Genomic DNA, 23276 nt, shown 5'->3' on the forward strand with positions numbered 1-23276 from the left:
TATAAAAATTGTAGCTTGTGTCGCTTTCAAAGTATGAAACAAATCTATCCAAACCAACTGCATCTGCAAAACTATCATCACAATACTAACAATGAGTCCATCTGTTCCTGCAGGCTTATGGGAAAGATATTTGTTTCAATGAATTGGAGACTAGAATTCAAGATCAATTTCATATCTGCATCCTAATCTCTGCATAATACTCTGGCCAATTTCACCAGCAATATTTACATAACCAAAGATTCACTTTACAAACAAATATCACATAAGTCTCAAACAAAAAAAACCTCCAACAAGGACAATGAAGAGAAACTGACGCTTCTGCCATCAAAATATATATAAGTTAAAAACCTTTCTCTTTTTTTTTTCTCTTTTTTTTTTTTTAACCAGGTACAACCTACTGTTCCTTTGTCTTATGAAGAGGGTACCTATTTGCAAGCACTGCTAGGAAAAAAAGCATGTTAGCTATCTGTATAGATCACCAATACTGCATCTGCTGCATAATATGAAACTACGTTTGACTAGGAAACTGCATCAGCCAGAATAGATACAGGTGCATTAAATGCTACATTTTCTCTTAAGGAAATAGGAAGCAATATTCTACTAGATAAGAACCAACCTAAAACTACTTTAGTAGCAGAAAACTGTTTGCCTGAAATCAAAATTATACATTTTCATCCAAGACCTGAAAATTGTGGATAATTCTCATCAGCAACTACGAATCTTTGTAAAATGTGCATCTCCCTCTTTCACTGGCTTGTCTTTCATGTCACTGCAGTAAGCACAATATTGTAAAATTATTACATCCTGTACAATTGGTTACACATAGGGGAGGATGATCATGAACTGAAAGCATAGAATTCAAATGCAATCTGCCTATGGCTGTGCAACCAAATGAGACTGCAAGACAATCAGCCTCCATGAGTGACACTGAACTGTGAAATGAATGACAATCAAACTAATAAAGGCATGGTATTCTTCAATTCAGTGAGGCAGCTCCTGTGTGAACTACAAGAACCTGGGCAATTAAACGACATATTCAGCCATTACTGTTTGTCTCTCAGTATTCTCATCCTGTGACTAACAGGGACAAGAGAACAAGCAGCATAAATGATATTTATGAAGAATTTTACTTGAAATAAACCATCAAATTTTATGGTTTACTTGGTTGGGAGAAGGAAGATGAGAAATGTTTGGCCTTCATACAAAGAATATATTTCCAGTGAGTTTTACTTTCTAGGAAGTATCCCACAGAGTCGCCTCACAGAGATCAAAATACAGGAATAATCTGAAAACTTCTTTCAACTTCTGTACAAAATGGTAGAGACAACATTTCTAAACTTACTGGGAATTTATGCATTAGAAAATTCTCTTTAGTTATTATTTTTTATTTGACACTTTTGTTTTGATACATTTGCATAAATGAAAGATGCTAATCTGAAACTTAAATTTATTTATTATTTATTTATTTGTAGGAACTGCAGGGCAAAGTTATAAAGAAATTAAATTGGCAGCTAATACTGAACTTCCAGTGAATCATAACCCTTTGAAGTCAAGCATTTCATATGAAGGGTACCCACCTACAAACCTTCCAGTAAAACCACATCAACTGCCTTACTCCTTTATACGGCATAAAGATATTTTTAAAAGAGGTAAGCACCAACACCTCCTGACTAGGTTAGGTCATCTTACTAAAATTAGCTACTGGTGCTGTGAGAGGACGGAGATAATCAAGACTGAAAAAAACCTTTAAGGGTAGGTTTCTATAATGCTGCTTTTCCTGATGTCAGTTTCTGGGTGTAGAAAAAATGTTATTGTATGTGCTTAACTATGCTTTATTCTACAAAAAAACTCTCGCATAGGCCCTTTCTTTTAAACTCTCTATGCTAACTTAATGCCATTAAAAGACATGGGCAATGCTGCTGCTTAAGAAGCTACAGGTAAGTTTGTTACTGCTCAGATGTGTGTTGGTATTCAACCATAAATACACCAACCCACACTCACTTTCATAGGGTGAGTGCTAAACAGCCTCCGGAGACCCAATCTTTTTGTCACCTCTTCGCAGCAGCCTCCAGGATACAAACTGTACGTGGAGATAAGGAACTTCTTTTAGAAGGCCCCGGGTGCACCCTGATACTCCTGCAGAAGTCCTCTGTAAGCACCACCTTCCCTCCTTTTATTTCCTTTCCGACTAAAATAAAGGTATTTTAACTCGTCTGCTTGACAGTCTCACTTCACGGAGACTGCTGTGTAAAAGAGTCACCCCAACGCCGCGGTAAACCCCGCACTCGAGACTCTCTGCCCCTCCCTCGGGCGTGAGGCAGGGGCGGGCAGCCGTGGCGGGGGAGGCCGCAAGGCCGGCGGGCGGCCCTACGTGGAGAGGCGGTACCCGCCCGTGCGCACCAGTCACGGCTGCGCGCCGGCGTCACCACCCCCACAGCGGGCGGCGGTTAGTGCGTTAGGCCGGCTGCCGGCGTGGGACCGACGAGGGCGGGAAGGCGCTGAACTGAACGCTGGCACGGTTATATCTTCACTTCTCTCGCTTCTCCTACCCTATCCCCACCTTCCCCCGCTCCCCTCCTTTTCAGCGCTCCCGGGGGGGACGGGGCCGCTCCGCCAAGCGGAGCCCGGGGCTGGCGGCGGCGCGGCGGGTGGGGGGAGGGGCGGCGGGCGCCGAGAAGAAAGCGGGAACGGCTGCCGCGCGCGCGCGCGCCGCTGCCAGCGCTCCCTCCCTTTCCTCCCCTCCCGCCCTGTCGTGCGGCGCCCGCGGCCCGCCTTCCCGCCACGTGACCTCCCCGCCGCCCTCCCCCTCCTCTTCCTCTGGGCTCCATATTGGTACTGAAGGATTCGAGTCTGGTCACAAAATGGAGGTAACTGCCCGCCGCGTGGAGGGAGCGGGGCTCGCTGGGCTGAGCTGAGGCGAGGGTGGAAGGAGGCGGTAAAGCGCCCTCCTTTCCCCTCCCCCGCTCCCGCGGTGGTAGAGCTGCTTTAGTTCGAGACCCCGGGCGGGAAGGGGGAGCGCTGGGCGCGGCGGGATGGTGGGGAGGGGGCACGCGTAATATGGTGCCCCTCGCGGTTCCCGCTGCCGCTCCGGAGCGGCCGCCGCTTCCTGGTATCGTCTCTGCCGCGGCCCAGACCCGCTTTTCCCTGCGACATGGCGCATTAACCCGCAATGGCGGCCCCTGGCAGGAAGGGGGAGGGTGCGGGAGAGGCTGCGCTTCCGCCCTGCGGCCCCTCGGGCACAGCGACTGCGGCCGCCATTTCGCTGCGCTCCAGAGCGTGGGCGGGCGGGTGAGAACGACTGCCCCTCGGCCAGGGACTGGGATGTGGGTAGCAGATTCCTCCTCAGCCGTGCCTGGCGTCACCGAAGCGCTTAAACGCTTATTCGAGTGATGGTGGGTAGGAGCAAGGCCCGCACGTGCGTGTGTCATTGTTCTGTCCTCCCCGTCTGTCTCCCCAAGGTAAGCTCTCCAGAGTAGTGTGCCAGGGATATTTGTTCCCCACTAACTTAATTGGGGAGATACTTTGAAAACATTTAGTGCCGTGCTCTGCTTTCTCGCTGAGGAATGCTGGTACACGTTGCAGCACCTCTCTAATATATCTTCCCCCTTTTCACCTTCCTGAGGAGTGTTAGCACGTGTAGCAGGCTCTTGCAGCCTGGGAAGGTGGGGGAAGGCACAGTGCAAAGCTCTCTCGGATAGCTTCTCTGTCCTCCCCAACCGCATATGCCTGACAGCCGTGACGTTCGGTGGCATCCTGCCATGATCTTGGTCTGCAACACAAAGGAGCGACTAGTCCTGCACAAACTTTGGTTCAAATTTCCTCAACTTGAATGAAGTTGAGATCAAATGAGGCAATTATCCACACACTCTGCCCAGAGGGAAATGCTGTCGTGATACCCGCCCATGCTTTGCTTTTCTCTGTCGTCAAAATCTAAATGTTTTGCGCAGGTATTTCAAGTAAAGTATGGTAAGCAAAAATGGTGCAGGCTTGGGGTTTTTTTTGTTAATCTTGACCCTCTTCATTGCAAGCTGAAACCTTAGAGAATTGAGAACAGAGAAACCAGCAGGTCACACAAGTTTCTGCTTCTGTGTTAAAAGCCGAGAAGAAATTGGATCCCTTAGCAAAACAGCTAAAAATAACTTTTCCATGTAAGCAATTGTTTTAGCTGCTTCAGGGTTGTTGAATATTTTGACAAATGGGAGGGAATGCATAAGTTTAAAGCATTTCAACATGCTTCAGTAGAGCCTGGAAACCCATCACATAAGCTAATATCTTCTTGTTTTTTTCCCAGCAGACGTTCCTGTTGGGGTTGTGAATAAACTGCCAACACTCTTAGAACTGCTTTAACTCGTAGGTTTGTCATTATATACTGTATGCACGTTAGGTCCAACTAACTATTTACAGAAAAGAAATGTATTTCATAGTATTCTCTGAATGGACAGGTAAACTTCAGTGAGGGAGGTGAAGCAGACATTCCTACGTTGTCTCTTAAGAGCTACAGTAGCAGTGTAGCCTCTTTGAGTAAGGAGGCATCTGGTGACTCTCTGCTCATTGTAACTAACAAATGTGGCCTGAGACTACCTACAATTCTACAGTTAAACTGCCAGTGAAACAGTTGCATACTGCAGCTTAACTCGGCTGCTAAGAATATTTTGAATGTTTTTAGTCAAACAGAGCACTTGGTTGATGCTAAGTGTATATATATTTAAAAGTTAATGCTGAGAGTTTCTTTAACAACTCTTCATGAGGTAAGGTAGGGATAGGGCTGCATTCCCCTTCAGTTAATGGCCTGCATTAGCAAGGAGACAAGTCTCTTTTTACTGCCCTGGCCTTCAGAGGCCATTGTGGCAGAGACCATGCCTGGGAGCTTTTATGTTGGCCAGCATTGAGCCTCATGGCAGAAGGCAGCAGGTGACAAAACCAGAGAGGGATTGCATACTTTTCATTACTTAAAAAGTACTTAAATGGGCTTATTCCCTTCCTCCCTAACGCTTTGCAAAGCTGTGTTTTGTTGTACAGCTATTTTTTAAGAAGCCCTGGAATTGTTAACATTGTTTCATACAACCCCTCTATGACTTAAATTGAACTGCTCACACGTAGAAGCACTTGGTACCCTATACCCTAATACCTCCTAAATCAAACTGGTATTTGATATAAAGCATTTAAAGAATAGGTTTAACATTGTGTAGAGAGGAACTGAAGATAATAGAATGCTGATGTTACTTCATAAAACCTTTACAATTGTTAAAACGTTAAATCATGGTACTCATGACTTCACAGTTGAGTTTAATTTGAAGCTGGATTTTAACATGGAATTATATTAAATAATAATTTCCGGTCTGAATAACAGTACATACTGGTCACTGGTGGAGACCTGCCTTCTTTTCCCAGGGTAGTATTTGCAGGAATAAAACTTTAAAACTGCCCCCCCCACCAATGCAAACAAACCCACCACAAAATACACCTGATCTTGCTAAGTGTCAGCGATCTTAATGTAGAAGAAATACAGTCCTACAGAAGCACAGTGTTTAGTTAAAGGTACTGTATTTTGGCTACTGCAGAAGTTTCAAGAAACATCCAAAGTGGTGGTGACATGTAGCCAAGGATAGTAACACAGTACAGTAAGACAAGTAACAATGATCTCAGAAATCTTAAGCCTCAGTTATTTCAAAGGAGTGTGATTTTGGTGGTTTTTTGAGTACTTAGGTAAGGATTCATTCACTGAGCTTATCTTGTGAAATACTTTTTATAGTGACATGCATGTAACTTTGTTAACATCTATTTTGAAAAGTTGGGCATGTAAATAGTACAGGGTAGTAATGAAATCTATCACTTGGAAGGAGAAGTAATGCAGATGGCTGGTGCTACACATTGCTGAGGATCAAGTGTTACAGTTGCTGATGTTGCAAGAATAGAATCAGTAAAGGATTCTTATACTGCCTTTAGTGGAAAATATTTTTCAATACAGAAAGCATTTAACACATCCTCTAGTGTTCCAGTTTTTCAGGCCACTGGATTGCTGATTACAATAGCTTGCACATAAGATAAATCACAAAAGCAGTAATTGTAAAATGGTAAATGTTTTGGGGCTTAAAGTCGAGAGAAGTAGAATTTATGTAGTGCCTTTTGGTATCAAAGGCAGGATTTGCTTGCCCTGTACCAGTTGTATTCATGATGGCTCAGTAATTGATGCAGATTGTTCTATAGAACATAGCTTTAGGTTGTATCTAGTTATTCCAAGAGCTGTAAAAAGACCTTTTGTTAGGATAGCAGATGTTCCTTCTGCAGCTCTTCTTAATTGGGACCAAACTAGGCTGCGGATTTTCACTCTTCTAAATACTTTTTTTTTATATATACATATACTTTCACCCCTCTCCCTTTTCCTTCTCTAAAGCCACACCTACGCTTTGCAGCCAGAGAAGGCCCTGCTTCACAGGAGCTGGGGTAAGTACTGACTTATCCAACCTGTTTTCTAGGTTTCCTAGAACTAAAAGAAAGGCTGAGTTAGAGTGAGTACCCTTCCAAAATGGCTGCTCTTAAGGAAGAGAGGGATGTGGAGGACTACAAGAGGAAAGGAAGACGATCCTCGCAGGTGAGAGGATTGTTGGTTTTTTAATTTTTGTTTTTTACAAAAGTAGCTTTAAGGGCAAAAGACTAAAAAACCCAACTTAACCATTTCTATCTGATGTATTAATTAATAGCTTTTTTTTTCTATCTTGTTTATCCCCATATTAGTGAAGTAACTTTATATTGCTGTGCATTGCTTACAGTCTTAAGGGGTGGGGTGTTGCGCATGGTGGGGAAATTTTGCTTTTCTAGTTTTCTGTTGTAACACAACTGATTAAATGTATGTTTGTGATTAAAGCAAGGTGTAATTTTTTTTAAGAATTTCATGCATCCTGAGAGTATCAGCAGGAACTTGATTCCTTCCCATCTTCAAAATTCTGTTCTTAGTGGGAATGAAGACAGGTTCTTTTTTTTTTGTTTTAATAAACAATGGTTGCCTGATAGTCACTGCAAATGAAAGTGAGGCTGTACTAAGTAAAAATAACTGTTTTCTTTTGCTTCTAGCAGAAATACCGTAGACTGAATAAGGTGCGTAGTATAGCGAAGATGTTGGGGCTGTTCTGGGAGGATGGGAGCTAGTTACTTTGGGGCAGGGTGTGGAAATGGGAGGGGGGGGAAAGGTCTTGATACCCTTCTGAAAATAAGCTTGATTTTAAGATCAGCAAAGAGGGTATTAAGTATGCTTACAGAGCTTATAACTGAGACATTTTCTGATTGTTTGATTTGTTTGCTTCCTAACATAACTTTTCCAGGCTGCCTGAATATTGTAGCTAGTTCGACTTTTTCTGGAATGATACACTACTGCAATGTGGGAGGGTCTGTACTCTTAAACCTTGTCTGAGTTGCATGTATCTGTTAGAGAATGGTTACTTTGTACTAAAGTAGGTGTCAGAAGTCCTCCTGCAAGGAATCCTGCAACTGTCTCGCTGCTCTTGAGCTTTGGATAAAATGTAACTCGGTCGCTCACTGTGGAGGCCCCCGCTGCCTGTAGGCTTCCCCCCCTTCCTTATGAAAGCAGGGAAGGAGTGGCCTGCCTGGGGCATGGAGCAGTCTCGCCTTACAGGCTTAGCCTGAGTGTTTTCCGTGCAGTGCCAGGCTTTTTGTGGGCACTTAGAGGTACCGAGTGGGGGGGATTCTGCCAGTGAACAGCACCTTTAGAGACAAATACTGCGAGTCCAAAGGCTGATGACTCAAAACCCTGGCCGTGTGAAAGCCGCGTTTATAGCAGGCTGGGACTCTGCGGCAGCCTGTGGATTTCTGCCCAGATGAGGATTTCACAGGAACCCGGGGCTGCCGTTTTGTTCTTCCTCTCTCACAAGCGAGGTGCAGTCAGGCTGCGCTGTTTGGGCTTTTAGGTAGGACGTAGGATTGGATTTTGATGGCCAGAAAGGGTGAGCAGAGAGAACAAGATGCCGCCCCGCAGTGCCGTCCTCTCCTTGCCTGCCTCCTGGGCCGCCATGGCCACTGCCCCCCTCCCCCCCACCCCCACCCCCGCCAGCTCGGCAGGACCCTCCCATGGCGGCGCTGGGACGTGGCCGGCTGGTGCTGCGCGCGCGTTCCCGCTCCCCCGTGGCCCCGCCCCCGGACTCCATATTGAGGGTGGAGGAGACGAGATCGCTCACAAAATGGAGGCGGTCGCAGCTGCGTAGGGCTTTCGCTTGAGGAAGGAAGTGTCTAGTCAAGGCTGGAAAGAAAGTTTTCCGCTACCTCAGAGCCTAATAATATGTTTGGGAGGTCCCTTAAAATACTTAAGAGGGAGAAACGAAGCTTCTTGACAGCTTGCTGGCTGCAGGCAGGCTGGGTGTTTTAACTACCGTCCCCCTCCTGCCCCCCCCACCCCCTTGACCAGAGGAGCACTGTGAAATGGCGTGCTGGCCTGCAGAATCGGCTGGGTGGGAGGGAGCCTCCTAATCTTGAAGCTGTGTGGTAGCTACACTAGGGATGAAGGGGGAGATGTCTAAGAGAGACTGCTTTTATAAGTAAGTAGCTTGCAGGAGGAGGACTGAGGAGAAATTACTTGTATGGTAGAAGATAGCATTCTGAAGGCTCTAGAGATGCTTATTCCCAGTGAGAACAAAATGCCTGAAAAACCCAACTAATTCCCCAGAAAAATGTTGCCTTTTATTCCAGTGGATAATTCCTGTAGCATAAATGTGTTTTGAGGTTATTTCTCATGCTGTAACAGCAATATGTATCTGCATAATAAAAATAAGCAGAAAAGGACATTACTTTCCCTTTCAGGAGTGACCTGAAAAGTTCTGTGGTCGTTCTTCTGAAGTAAAAGCAGTCTGGTTGCTGACTGAAAACCACGTAGCCCTGAGGGCTGTCAGAACTGTAAAAGGACTGGTTTTCCTTTATTTAGGTTTTTGAAGAGTCTAAACTGCAGTGTCACTTAAAAGTTTTATTTTAAATTTGAAACAATGTTCTCAAACTCAGCCAAAAATTAAGTAGTGTCAGATTTAAAAAAATGCAGCTAGCAACAGCAAACAGTATTTCACTTAACCTAATACAGTTTGTATATACAGGTGTGTTACCCTGTAAGATTGTAAATTTGTGTGATTAGAAGGGAGATTTTTTTCTTTATACTTATGTAGTCCAGGTGACTTGGAAGACCGTAAGAAAGAAGCTTTACTTTGTAGTCACAAGACCACTGACTGTCAATTATTTCTATAATGTTCCTGTAATAACAAAGTTGGTACCTTACAAGTTGTTACTGAGAATGCTTTCCCAGTAAGTTTAGCAGAGTTAGGGGTAAGGATTTACTTCCCAGCCAGCATTGCATAACCTTAAGGGTTGTTTTCTGTAATACAACCTGAACATTACAAACCAGTGGTTTCCTAAAGCAGTATATAAATCAGAAATTACCTTTTGCCATGTATTGCTTCACAATACTCATTGTCTTTAGGGTGGTTGTGTTGCACTCAAAACAGTGTATGCTTTTCTGACCGACCCTAGCATTGCTGCCTCCCTTACTTAAACTAGCTGAGGTTAAAGCACTTCATCTTCGGGTTTGAAATGAGACACCTGCTCGTAGAAGCCTGTGGCTGGCTTTGTGTAGCTAAGCTCTCAAGCTCATGCTGCGTCTAGTGCAGGATAACCTGCTACAGCAGGAACAGTGAAGCCTGTTAGGCATTCATGCTGCAAAATTGAAGGCATATGCAGAATAGCTGGCCAGCTCCTTAGTGAGTGAACCACAATGCCAGCTTGTTAAACGAGATTTTAATCTGATTGCTTTTTATAAGATGTTTTAGGGATGGAAGAAAGTTATAAAAGGCTTTTTTGCAAACTCCTATCGAGCATATGGAGATATTCCCTGCCTAACAAAAAAGTCTGCAATGCTGAAAGAGAGCAAAAGTACTAGCACACTTGTAAGGCCACTTTAGTTGTGCTATAGAAAACTGGGCTCTGAAAATAGATGCGTTTTAAAACGTGACTGGTCACATATAGGTCATGCTGTTGGGAGTTTCAATGACATTGCTTTGTTTGTACAGTGCTTGCTAGGGTACCACTCTTACTCCAGTAGCTGTAACCAATACCGGTCACTGATTAATCGTTATTCAAGACATAAGTGCCCATGGTAAAGTGTCAAGAGGTGTTTCCCATAGTTCTGAAAAACACACATGTTCTGATGCTTTCTTGCTTGCATGCACTCATGCACTCAACTTAAAAAACTATCCAAGTACGAAATGGACAATTTTAAGGCATTAGGAATTGATAAATTTATTCAAGATGCATAAAAATAACCTTTTTAAACAGATCTCCCAAAAGCCTAAATGCTCAATTTTGATAATTAACCTTTTTTTTTTCTTGTATGCTGCTGTCTTAAAATTTTTGTAGTTCTTCACAATTATGCTTCATAAAGTGTTAGCACTTCCCTTTCTCTGTTAGTGCTTCGTTGCCAGTCCCCACAGAGCAGTGCACAGCTCGACCATAAGATAAGCCTAAAATGAACGCACGTCTGGTGGGGTGGGGAGCAGCCAAATTATTTATCTCTTTAATGTTGTTTGTATTTGAGCACTCTTAAGTTGTTGTTAGTTAGTTAGCGTCTTAATTAAAGTCACATCTCATTAAGTGTTTACTATGCTGTTGTCTAAATCCATTAGAAGTCAATTGTTTTTATGTAAACGTATTCCACCTATTTGTAGTTACACTGTGCACAGATAACTTTTAGTAATTACGTGAAATTTGAACTTTGTGGTGGTATTCAAAGTACGTTTTTGATTTCTTTTGTTTTGTAGGGCCATGAGCCAAAGGAGCCAGAGCAGTTGAGAAAGCTGTTCATTGGAGGTCTGAGCTTTGAAACAACAGACGATAGCCTGAGAGAGCACTTTGAAAAATGGGGCACGCTCACGGACTGTGTGGTAAAGTGTCAAATATCACTTTGTGCTTTTGGAAGGAACAGGTGCTTCATCTGGTACCGAAATGCAGAGTGCCCTCCATGTTTTTGCAGGTGATGAGAGATCCACAAACAAAACGTTCCAGAGGCTTTGGCTTTGTGACCTACTCATGTGTGGAGGAGGTGGATGCTGCCATGAGTGCTCGACCGCACAAGGTTGATGGACGCGTGGTTGAACCAAAGAGAGCAGTTTCGAGGGAGGTAAGTTAGAGTTTCAGTTAACCACATTTCCTAGTCTTCCCATAATAATGTCAAATGCTGAATGTCACTTCTGCCGTTGTAGGATTCTGTAAAGCCTGGGGCACATCTCACAGTAAAGAAAATATTTGTTGGTGGCATTAAAGAAGATACAGAAGAATATAATTTAAGGGAGTACTTTGAAAAATATGGCAAGATTGAAACCATAGAAGTCATGGAAGACAGGCAAAGCGGAAAGAAAAGAGGCTTTGCTTTTGTAACTTTTGATGATCATGATACAGTTGATAAAATTGTTGGTAGGTAACTCATTAGACAGAAACGACTTGGGGGGATAAAAGTGTAAACTTAGGTTTCAAACAGCAGTGTGTAGCATGTAAAACGTTGGCATAATTAATTGCTTGAGATGGGGTAGATTTAACGTTCTTTTAAAAGCATGGTCATGCCTTACAGTAGAGTTTTACAGCATATTCCTTTGAATGATTGGATTTTCTAACTCCTGTTTCACAATTTTCTCTAGTTCAGAAATACCATACTATAAATGGACATAATTGTGAAGTGAAAAAAGCGCTCTCAAAACAGGAAATGCAGACTGCTAGCTCTCAGAGAGGTGAGTTTAGAGTTTTGCATGGTTATTTTCTCTAACTGCTTTTCAATAAATGTAATTGAAGCAAAATATTTTTCAGGCCGTGGGGGCGGCTCAGGCAACTTCATGGGTCGTGGAAACTTTGGTGGCGGCGGAGGGAACTTTGGCCGAGGAGGAAACTTTGGTGGAAGAGGTAAATGACTGGAATGTTTATGTAGCATGTGATTTCAGTCCTTTTATTTCCTGTGTCAGTTGGCTTAAACACTTAATGAGTGTGTTCAGGAAAACATTCTCATCTATTTTGTGTTTCAGGAGGCTATGGGGGTGGTGGTGGCGGTGGTGGGAGCAGAGGAAGCTTTGGGGGTGGTGACGGATACAATGGATTTGGTGATGGTAAGTGTATTGTTCACTTCTCCCCGCTCCCCTCCATCCCCACTCATGACATCATAACCAGCTGTAAGTCTTGCCTTCACCTTGGAAACCAAGTCTGCTTTGGGGATAATGTTTTCTACATGATAGAGCTGTTAGGAATTGAAAGGTTTTTGTTTTCCCCACAAAATGATGGATGGAAAAAAACCCTGACTCTATATTTACCCTTTAAATAATCTCATCATGAGGACATGTAGCAGCTGTTTAGGATTACTGAGAACTAAGTGAAGGTTCTGGTGTTGTTTTAAGAGGACTAAAACTGAATAAAGCAGTGACCGGTGTACCAACATACCAGAGAAATTCTCAATCAACTGTCAGGTTTTTTGTGGCTCAGTTTGTGGCTTTTGTGGCTTCTTTTTCATGAAGAAATTTGGATAAATATCCGAAATGTATCTGTGGCTGTGGAAGTAGCAGTTTTGTGTGGGGAAAACTTGGGGCAACTGACATGTAGTTACTTGCATCCTGGCTCTGTTAGTGGACAGAAGTAATAATGATGAGTTCTTTGGAACCACTTCACAGTCTGGAATTATGCCATCAAAGCATCCGAGACCAGATGAGGATCTGGAAATGCTGTGTCTTCCAGATATGTTTTATATGCTTTTAAAAAAAAACCCACAAATGTCAGTAGCTTTGGCATGCATGCCAATAAAGCTGCATGTCCAGGTAAAAACTGAACCAGGGATCTTCTGAGGGCTTTGCCTGCTAAATCAGTTCAGAGGAATTACAAGGGGGATGCACGGTACTGACACAGCCGTTTGTGTAGAGAGGCAGTTATTCCATGTCCTGCGAGGTGGTACCAGTAGCAGCATGTCTGGGCTTTCTGAGAGCCAGAATGGACTTAGAAGTACCATGTTTCAAGGGTATACATAAACTGATGGTGGCTTTGTTTGGATTAAATAGTTCAGATAAATGATGCAACCATAACACACATAATACCAGGAAAGCACTGTGGGACACTTGTATTGTGGTTTGGGGTAGTTTTGTGTGTGTGTGTGTGTGTGTTAAATGGACCTGTTTTTACCGGTATTTAGCTTTGGTGTGTTTAGTTTGATTCTCCTTTTATTCAAAGGTGGCAACTATGGAGGTGGTCCTGGCTATGGCAGCAGGGGTGGTTATGGTGGTGGTGGAGGACCCGGGTATGGAAACCCAGGTGGTGGATATGGAGGTGGAGGAGGAGGATATGATGGCTACAACGAAGGAGGAAATTTTGGTGGTGGTAAGATGCCAGTTTTAATTATACATTTGTTTTATTTGTTTTACTTTAAGCCAATGTTAAGTTGTAAGCAAAATCCCTCTGGCTGTGCCCAGCTGTATGGTCCATTCAGCTGCATTCTGCGTTGCATTGTCCTGGAGGCATTTCTGAACAAAAAGGTTAATTTTTGTGTCTGGAGTTGCTCGAACAGAGGGAAGCCTTTAGGGATAGACAGGATTCTTCTTGAGATGGTATCCCCCAGCTACAAAACCAGCTTAGATGCTTTACCAGAGTTGTTGGGGAAGGACCTAGTGTGAGTTTGCAAGGACCTAGTGAGAATTTGCAAGGACCTAGTGTGAGTTTGGGGAGTTAAGTAGCAAAATCTGCTGCGTGCTTGATTATCCCCTGCGATATATAGATGCAGCATGGCAACTATGGTTCTGTCTTGTCACTTTTTAGAGCAAATTAGTTGTTAACAGTATTGTTCCACATGCAGTGTGTTGGGCAGTGGAAATTAATTTCACTGTCACTCGTGTGCTTTTTGGAGTTTGAAGGCCTTAAATTTGGCCTGTTAAGTTCAAATTGCTTACTCAGAACTGTGTAGATTTTCTAATGCCATGTGATGCATCTCATCTTCTGTGAAATACCAGTTCCCAATGTTCAAAACATTAAGAGTCTTCTGTCATCTGTGCATTGAGAGCAGATGTGGCATGCAGAGGGCTTCAACTTCTATTTTACGTTATTTTAAACAAATCAAAATTTAAGTTTACATTGGAGGTCATTCTTACTTTGCATCCCAAGTGTTGAACAGAAGAGGCTCTAAATCTGCATTTATTTCAGGTAATTATGGTGGAAGTGGAAACTACAATGATTTTGGCAATTATAGTGGCCAACAGCAGTCTAACTATGGTCCCATGAAAGGTGGTGGCAGCTTTGGTGGCAGAAGTTCAGGCAGTCCCTATGGTGGTAAGTAGGATTTTGTACAGAAAACACTTGTTGGGTTTACAATCCCTTGCTGTTGTATTTCAACGTGCACCCCGTTCTTCGTAGGTGGTTATGGATCTGGCAGTGGAAGTGGGGGCTATGGTGGTAGAAGATTCTAAAAATGCTACCAGAAAAAGGGTAGGTGTCATGCATATTTATAATGATGATTAATCATGTGCAACTGTTCACTGAGAGTAATAATTTTCTTATCCTGTATTCAACAGGCTACAGTTCTTAGCAGGAGAGAGAGCGAGGAGTTGTCAGGAAAGCTGCAGGTTACTTTGAGACAGTCGTCCCAAATGCATTAGAGGAACTGTAAAATCTGCCACAGAAGGAGCGATGATCCATAGTCAGAAAAGTTACCGCAGCTTAAACAGGAAACCCTTCTTGTTCAGGACTGTCATAGCCACAGTTTGCAAAAAGTGCAGCTATTGATTAATGCAATGTAGTGTCGATTAGATGTACATTCCTGAGGTCTTTATCTGTTGTAGCTTTGTCTTTCTTTTTTCTTTTTATTTTCCCATTACATCAGGTATATTGCCCTGTAAATTGTGGTAGTGGTACCAGGAATAAACAAATTAAGGAATTTTTAACTTTTCAATATTTGTGTAGTTCAGTTTTTCCACATTTAGTACAGAGAACTCTATAACAGAAATAAAATGTAGTTTAGGGTGTTTCCTTGTTAGTTAATAGAGAGGATTAATGCATTTCTCAATTACTATTTTGTATTAATTTAAAGTTAACAACAGAAACACCTATTGATTTGCAGTCTTAAGGGGTCTAGTCTCAGTGTATATATGTAACTGTCATTGACATGAGTTACATAGGCATACAGAGGGAAAACATCTGTATGTTGCGTTACAGTTTGTTTTAGATGTATAACTAGGATTGAGTTACTCAAATTAGTGTTTGTGAATTATAGAACTAAGCTTTACCTTAATGAAAACTTCAAATTACTTTTTGGTTTGTGCATATTTTTTTAATTTGTAGTTCTGTATTAGTACTAGCGCTTCAAGAAAATAAGGCATGATAAATATTTTAACAAGACCAACTTTAGACACATTAAAGCTGTCTCCCGTCTCATTTGAGATGTCTGAGGGATAACTGCAGTTGCTTAAGCCTTGGGTGAACAGAAAAAGAAACTTGCTTTTTACCTTTCTATTTATTGTAATTCCCGAGAAGTTGAGGTGGGGGGGGAATCAAGTGCCTGTTTCCTTGGGATATACAATGATTCTGTTTCAATAAAACTACGCTTTGGGGAGGGTGGCTGGGAATTTCCATCCCCTTCCTGTGTCCCCGTTTCCCTCTCCCTCACACCAGACTGCGCTGTTTCAATCGAACGAGGCGTCATAGCGAGAGTAATAGGTGTGTTCCTCGATAACTTAACGGCTATATACTTTCTTGCATGCACCCTAGGCAATTTTCTGGACACATTCTTCTGACTGGGAGCCAAGGGTAGCGCAGGTGTAATCACTGAGAGTCCCAGGTAACGCGTTCCAAAAGCCCACTCACGCTGGGCTCTAACTAGTGTAGCCCTCCAGCTTCCTCCCTTGCGGATGTCTGCGCTCAGCTAAGAGCTCGAAGATAAAGCGAAGCACGACCTAGGTGCATTGTACTGACTAGAAGCACTTCCCACAAAGTAGAACGGTACAGTCTGGAGTTTCCGCAGGGAGAACGGTAGCGTGTTGCAATTTGCTTTGATGCACTGGAGTAGCAAATCTTATCAGCACATGTGGCTAGAAATTGTACTTCACTCTCACTTCTGACCTCCAAATTAAGGCGCTGCAGTCTGTCCTCCTCTCAGCTGATGTGTGTCCCCTCTCGGCTGTTGCCAGGACAGTGCTTTCGGTCAGTTCCGACTCACCAGAGTAGGGACGCAGTCAATAGAAGACACACTCAGACACTGGGCAATGTGCTGTTGGAGTTACGCCTGTTTTCGCTTCTGGGTCAATGTGCAGTATAAGGTAAATGCGATTCCAGTGTAGGAATGAATCTGCAAAGATGTATGAACTGGCTCAAGGCACAATCAGTCATATTAATGATGAATTATAATTTTAAGAAGTGGTAGAAAAATGAGTGTGTTGTTTTTTAAAAAAAAAAAAATTAAACACTGTTATTTAAACACTGTTATTGGAGTGTATTTAGACTGCAGTACACTAAACCAAGGACCTGGTGTCAAGATGGTAGCCTCCAAACTGGATTTCAAAGTCTGCTTATTCTTTTTCTGTGGAGTTTTAAAGTATAAGTTTTAAAGTTAAAGCAAGAATTGGTGATCTAGTGAACGCTTCTGTTGTTGTACATATTAACTGGGGCTTGGTGGGGGGCGGGGGAGGCTGGGTTTCAATAAAGGCATTTCTTAACCAACCCATTTGGAGTTTGCAAACATTGAAAACTAAACCACCACTCACTAGGGAGCGAGCCACCTAACTACCAACTTTGTACATTGCTACGCTTAGAAGATGTGTAGACTTGTACCTGGGTATTGCATCTGATTGCAGGGACAACTGGAGGATGGGGGTGATGTCCCTTCTGACCATTGATCTGGTATTTCTAAATTTTTTTAGAATGTATTGACAGTGTTCTTTTTAACAGGGCCTCTTGTAGCTGTACTGTGACAACAATGTTAACTTTGAAAATAGTGTCATAATAAACTTTATGAACAAGATCTGTATGCAACCTTTTGAGAGATGGATGTAAGTGACCGCTTTGTAGGTGGGCGGGGTAGCTTAGCTGTTGTCTGTGCTGTGGGAAGGCATGAGGACAGTGATTAACCAGCTTCACAGAACCTAGGATGTACTTCTTTGATCCATACTTTGCTAAGGAGACTCTTAAGACAGGACTTCAGCAGCCTATTGAGTATGGAGAAGTCAGCATAATTAAAGAATGACGAGGCAGCAGGAGCAACAGCTTCAACTTCCAGAAAAGTGAAGGCATAAGATACTGTGCTGATAGTGAGCAGCTTTCCAGAGGCTAGTTAAATCCGCTTATCACAGCTGAAATATCGAAGAAAGTCTAGCAAGAGTTCTTCACCTTTTGGAGCCTCCTTGAGTGATAGCTACTTGAGTTGACCCCAAATCAATAGGTCTAGCATTTAGACCTGAAAGGAAGGGCAATGAGCATAGGTAAGGTTTGCCTTTAACATTTTTCATGAATTAAAAAGAGTAGCGGGAGGTTTTTGAACAAGGTAAGAGTAATTTCTTTAATTTTCAGGTTGAATGAGAAGCTGCTGCTTGACAAAATGGGGAATGTCTTGCACATCCTCGTCAATTGAAGGTTTCTGACTGGGTAAGACTTGTAGTGTCTAGTAAAACACTTGCTTAACCCTTCCTTCCTTCCAGGCTTTCCTTCGCCAGCCTTTTATCTCAAGGAAAGCCTTGTGTGCCGAGGGGCAAGCACTGCAGCACGTGCCAGCCTCTGTGTCCCCTTCCGGGAGAGGGTCACTTGCTGGCACAGTTGCTGTTGGAGAACCGCCTGTTCCTAGCAGGTACTCAATTGCCTGTGTGTCTGAGGCCAACCAGACATGAGATGCTGTGAACTGTGCGCTCTAGTTCCTGTGGGGCATGAGAGGTGGTTTGTTACCGGGTAATAGAAAGAAACCGGGAAGGTCGGAGACCCTGGAGCGGTTTGTCGCGGTTCTCCGTGGCGCGTGGTGCGCCGCTGATGCGGCTGTTGTGCAAAGGCACTTTGCACTGGTTAGAGCAGTGATGTTCCTCCTGAGAACCGGATCCAGGCCCATCAGGTGGGTTGGTATTGGCCTGTAGGAACAGAGGCTTTCCCCCAGGCCCCACAGCTTTGGGCAGGGTGGTTTGGTGGAGCCTCACAGCCGCCTTTGTACCCGTGAGTGGCAGCAGAAAACTGGCTGTGGAGCTGCCCGTTGTGCACATCAGTTCTTAACTCTTGGAATGTGTGTTGCCTTTTCCACACCTTCTGTTGCGGGTCTGGCACAGAAGTGAAGTCAGTCCCTCGTTTAGTTGGTCACACTTCAGTTCTTGAGAAAATAAAGCCAAATGGATCCTGGGTGTTTTGGTCTAACCCAGGGCTCCGGCATGTTCACAGACCAATCCAAGGACTCAAACCTGTTACCTGCTGTCTGTAAACATCCGGAAAGCAAACTCGACACAGTAATGGACAGTTAAAAGTTAACTTGGGAGTAATTTACAATGCTAGTGTTGAGATTTTTGTGTCATCAGGAGCTACTTGATGAAGTCTCACAGGGTGCCTTTACACACTGCTCACAGGTGGGTTTGGTTAGCCGAGGCTGAAGCAAAATGTGAAACTGCTACCACAAGGTCGGTCTCTCCTCACTGTAATACATGAGGCCACGTGTGTCCAGGTGACAAGGTGGTTTTCTTGTCCCTGGAGGAGGTGGGAAAATTTTGCTTCTCTGCCAGGCAGAGCTGTGAGCTCACCTGGGCAGCTGTGTGACAGCAGGTAACCAGGAAAGCAGTGTTAGTGATGTCCTGGTGCATCACTTACTCAGGTGAGGCCAAATGCTTTTGTCCTTGGCAGGAGGGGGAATGTTACACTTGAACAGTGAAACCTTCAAATCGTTTTAATGAAAACTCTAGTTTGCATCCTATCTCTAGGCCTGTGTACAGCACAAAGCTCTTGCTCTCCTGAGCACGGAACATTCCATGTCACAGCAGGCTTGTTCTGTGCTCAGGGAGGGGTCTTTTTGCAGTGTGTATAGAACCAGATATTGACAGAATTACTGCCACTCTTGGTTTTGTACCATTCTTGTTAGAGAAATTGCTTAATTTCAATCATTCATACACCAGTTGGTTCAAAAAGAAACGTTGGCAATGACAAAGCACATCTGTAAAGAGCGCCTGGTTCAGCTTAGCTTTGTCCTAGAGGCACTTCCAAGAGTTAAGAATATTGTTTTGTGGCTAGGTTTCCCTGTGGTGGCCGCACCTGAAAGTGGCAGCTGTGGATGGAGAGGTAAAGATGTGAATTTAGGGAAGCCTTGGTTCCTAAGCTGCAGTTCCACAGAATTTGACTTGATCCCTAAACCTGTGTGCTAATCCAAAAAGAAATGGTGCTGTAGGTAGTAACAGCATTTCCCCAAAAGGGGCCCGGGTTGATGCAGGTCTGAGAAGTGTTTTGTTACTGTAGAACGCTGAAATTGAACTTGGCTCCTGTGATGTGCTGACTTGCTCTCTCTGGTTCCTGTGTTTAAGATATTAATGTGTGTTCATACACTGTCCACGCTGCAGTGGAATATTCAGTTACGTACCAGTCTGTGGTCTCTGACGAGTGTTTGTGTCTTAAATTGTGTGGAGCATGAAAGATCGTGAGTATCACTGAAATTCAGATATCTGATGGATGATTCTCTTTCTGCTGTGGGTGCTACAGGTTGACATCTCTAGCTAAATTAAGCTTTTTCCTGAACTAAAGTAATCCAAGAAGAAAAATGGCCTTCATGTAGAAGATAATATCGCAAGATCGGGAACAGAATAATATCTTATAATAACTGGCAAAGACTTGAAGAACAATGGTGCTAGTGTGATGAAATCTTAGAACTTGTGGTTAAACAAGTTTAAAAATAGCATGGAAATTAACAGCTTCATATAGTCCATAATGGATTGAAATTTGTTAAAATGTCTCAATTTTGTATCAGAATAAAGTGTATATTGTCAAATGACCCACCCTCTGAAACGCCTTGCCATCACCTTCTTTCAGTGCTGCTCAGAGCACAAAGCGCCTTAAATTCTTGCAACACCTTGAGTTACAGGATCATCTTTCCAGCTCAGGACTGTGAGTCGGGACCCCCCCCTGGGTCAGCCCGGCTCCTCAGCTTCGCTTTTAACAGATTTAAAAGGGAACATTTGGATCACGGAATGACCGGTCCCTGTTACGGTGCCAGTGTGTGAGGTCAGCATTGTGATGCACTCCACTTGGCAGTGTCACCTAGTGGCTCTCAGGTTTGGAAACTCACTCTGTACCTCAGTAACAACAATAAACTCAAGGATACAGTTTGCAATCTGCTGTTTTCGCATGTACCACCGTAACCTAACGGGGACTGTCACTTTTCCTTCATGCTGCTGGGTGTTTCACCCTGTGTTCATTGTGTTCCTCATACAAAAAGTTTAAACTGAGTGCGGGTTGTCTTAGTCTGGGTTACTTCAGATGGATTCTTTGCCTGGTGGAATCCAAACAAGGCTTCTGCATGAGCTGTGTGGTGGTTGTTGGTGCTCATTTCATCTTGGTAACAGTAAGTACCCTTGTGTCAGGTTAGAGATGTGTGGGTGGTACGAACTCCAGGGCCCCTGCAAAGGCTCTTGTGTTACTGCTAAAATCAGAAAGAAAGGGGAAGGCTGGGGTTTACGGGGGTGTCTGTTTCATTGCCAATTTAATTCAAGTATTAATGGTACTGCAGCTAGAGGGAACGTTTTCCCTGTCACTCAGACTTGGGCGTGCCTAGTTCTGGGCTGGGGAAGCCCAGGGGCTCTTCCTCTTCCTTGGGTTCCCTGTCCCTTGCCATCAGACCTACCTCTGTACCTGATAGATGGAAGCTCTGTGCTGAGAGGTGGTCAGGGGCCTCCTTAATGCCTACACACTGAACCTGCTGCCCTTAGCTACAGACTGGACCCTCTTGCTCTAACGGGCAGCACAGGCTCCTGTGCTCAGGCTGGGCTGTTGTGAGGGGCCTTTTCCTTCCTAGGCAGGGCTGGTGGCAAAGCTGAGAGGGACTTACATGAGCAGCAGCAGCAGCAAGAGCTTTTCCTCACTGCTGCAGCATCTTTGGCTTAGTTTAGGTGCTTGGCTGCACTGGCTGGAGTAAACAAATCTGCTTCGTCCGTCAAATCTAGCCTCGGCTTTCACCGTCAGTACTGACCATCTCTGACAGGAGTGTGCTGCAGTCAGCATGCCAGGGGCTGCAGGGGGATGGACCGACACCCCTACAAGGCAGAAGGTCGGCAATAAACAAGGTAGGTGGCCTCAAGGTGCATGTTGGGTCACTGAATTTACATTTCCTGCTGCCTTCAGCAAAACCACTGGTCTTTCCACCTGCTGTAAGGGGCAGCACTGCCAGGAAACCTGGCGCTAGGGTTTCCTGATGGCTTTGCTGTATCTGCTGCCTGATACAGTCTGTATTGCTTCAAAGTTTGTAGCAAGTAACAGCATGAGAAGTGGTGTGGAACTGTTACTTGAAGCTGGGTGGGGCTGGAGCCCAGTTGTGCTGGGTTCAGGTACCAAGGACTTTCTCCTGGTGCTGGCACATGGCTGTGACACCTGCCTTTTGATGAGGATGTGGTCAGGAAAATTGTGGCTCCTCCCATTGTGCTGCCCTGGAGCGGAATTTCCCCTTCTCCAGGAAGCTGTTGCTGCTCCTCACTGGTTATCTACCCTTGCACTGCAGAGGAATGTGTGCGGTGGCAGCAGGGGCGGGAGAGGCCTCTGCCAGTCAGAATGGGTGAGCTGGTGGGAAGGTGAATGACAAGGTGGCAAAGAGTGGAAACAAAGTATTTAAGGTAAAAAAGACAAAAAGCCAAGTGTGGAGAGTTACACAGATGCTACTGTGACAACCCGACAATAAAAATCACATCTGCAATTCTGTGCCTGCAGGCAAAAGCTGAGCTGGCACCTCCATCCTGGCAGGCTCCATGCCTGCTTGTGCTATGCAGGTGAGAGGGCTGAGAGCCACTGGGGCCTCAGCTGCAAACAGCAGCCCCTGCCAGAATCAGGGTCTTCAGAACTACAGCAGTCTGGGTTAGTCCCCTACCCTCCCTCCCTCCCTGCACTGGGGTGAGGCTTTTTCTGAGGCCTCTCTGAAGGTCTGTTAGAAGCGATGGGGACAGAATCAGGATTACTGCATCTAAACTTGTTCTTCGGCCTTTAGGGCTGATAGTTAGAGTTGAAGAAATAAAAATCTCAAGCCTGAATTCACCAACAGCCATGTAACTTCATGTAGCATTGCTCTAACTTTGTGGATTTTTTTTTAGCATTACTCTAACTTTGGCTAACAGGCAGCCAGCTTCCTAACCTGATTCCCCCTCTTAAACTTAAACCCCTTTTGCTACACCATCAAACAGTGAGCATAGGACCTTCTCCACCCTTTTTTGGTATCTCCTGTCCCTTCTCTTAAAAAAAAACCCCAAACAATCCACACTAAGATCTCACAAAACAGGTTGGTGTTTATTACACTACCTGAAGTTACACATAATATTGTAATATGGAAATCTGCTTAGAACAGAGAGCAACAGTGGCAGGAAACCATTTCAGACTCCTGGAAGGCATGTTCAGTTTCATAGGGAGCATGAAGGGAGATGTCAGAGCTTTAGTGTTCAGATCACTCTGTGTGTGTTTCAAGTGACAAATTACATGTTTTCTGTATTCAAAAAATCCACGATGATCAAGTACAAAGTCCATCCGAAGACCAAAAACCTCAGTGGTTTTTATTCGCCAATTTTTATTCTCTTATAAGTTGTAATTTAAACACCACAATGTTTCTCAGTTAATTGAGCACACGGTTGGTTGGCAGGTAGTGTCCCTTCACCATGAGCTCGCTGAGCCCAGTGGGACAGGCAGAGCGTGTTTCTAGAACAAGCACTCAAAAGCCTACACAGTTCTTCAGCTGGGAAAATGCAGAATGCTGTCAGGGTCTTAATGAACAGACTTTACATGCCTTTGGAGGGAAGATCATGAATTAAAGTAGTGTTCAAAGAGCAAAACAAAAGTTATGGAAGCTGAGCCTGGACTTGAAACTGAAGTTACACATCTCTTCCCGGAGGCGGTTACGGTGCCGCTCAACGAAGCGTTAGCAATGCTGTGCCACACTCCTCTGCTTATTAAGCCCATTTGTTACGTGAAGGCTCAGCCTTGGAAAACTTGTGAGGATTTCCCTTCTTCAGGGAAATCAACGTGTATGAAGTAGAGTTAAAAAAAAAAAAAAGTTTAACGAACTGATAAATCAAAATCAAACA

General features: G+C 44.1%; 1 protein-coding gene across 15 annotated transcripts; it reads left to right on the forward strand.

Annotated features, from left to right (window-relative positions):
• Positions 1-2090: 2090 nt before the first annotated feature.
• Positions 2091-19993, forward strand: HNRNPA3 (heterogeneous nuclear ribonucleoprotein A3). 15 transcript variants are annotated; one of them, XM_084265022.1, is made up of 15 exons: positions 2446-2518; positions 6477-6592; positions 7072-7095; positions 10806-10928; positions 11018-11164; positions 11247-11457; positions 11679-11768; positions 11830-11937; positions 12057-12137; positions 13243-13389; positions 14206-14331; positions 14416-14487; positions 15766-17042; positions 17560-17634; positions 19705-19993. In XM_084265022.1, exons 2-12 carry the CDS (start codon positions 6527-6529, stop codon positions 14466-14468), a joined length of 1176 nt encoding a protein of 391 aa, XP_084121148.1. In that variant the 5' UTR covers positions 2446-2518; positions 6477-6526; the 3' UTR covers positions 14469-14487; positions 15766-17042; positions 17560-17634; positions 19705-19993. The 15 variants fall into 15 exon arrangements, with proteins under 15 accessions (XP_084121143.1, XP_084121148.1, XP_084121136.1 ...); XM_084265010.1 differs by having other exon boundaries at positions 15766-16893; XM_084265017.1 differs by lacking the exon at positions 2446-2518 and adding an exon at positions 2091-2151 and having other exon boundaries at positions 15766-17634.
• Positions 19994-23276: the final 3283 nt, after the last annotated feature.

Source organism: Gallinula chloropus (assembly GCF_964237585.1).
Source record: "Gallinula chloropus genome assembly, chromosome: 5".
NCBI classification, from domain to species: Eukaryota; Metazoa; Chordata; class Aves; order Gruiformes; family Rallidae; genus Gallinula; species Gallinula chloropus.

Excerpts from the sequence above, each read along its gene's own strand:
- HNRNPA3 (XM_084265017.1), top strand. The coding sequence starts at position 6,527 with ATGGCTGCTCTTAAGGAAGAGAGGGATGTGGAGGACTACAAGAGGAAA. Across the intron at positions 6,593-7,071 it reads AAGGAAGACGATCCTCGCAG|CAGAAATACCGTAGACTGAA; the intron begins GTGAGAGGATTG and ends TTTTGCTTCTAG. Across the intron at positions 12,138-13,242 it reads ATACAATGGATTTGGTGATG|GTGGCAACTATGGAGGTGGT; the intron begins GTAAGTGTATTG and ends TTTTATTCAAAG.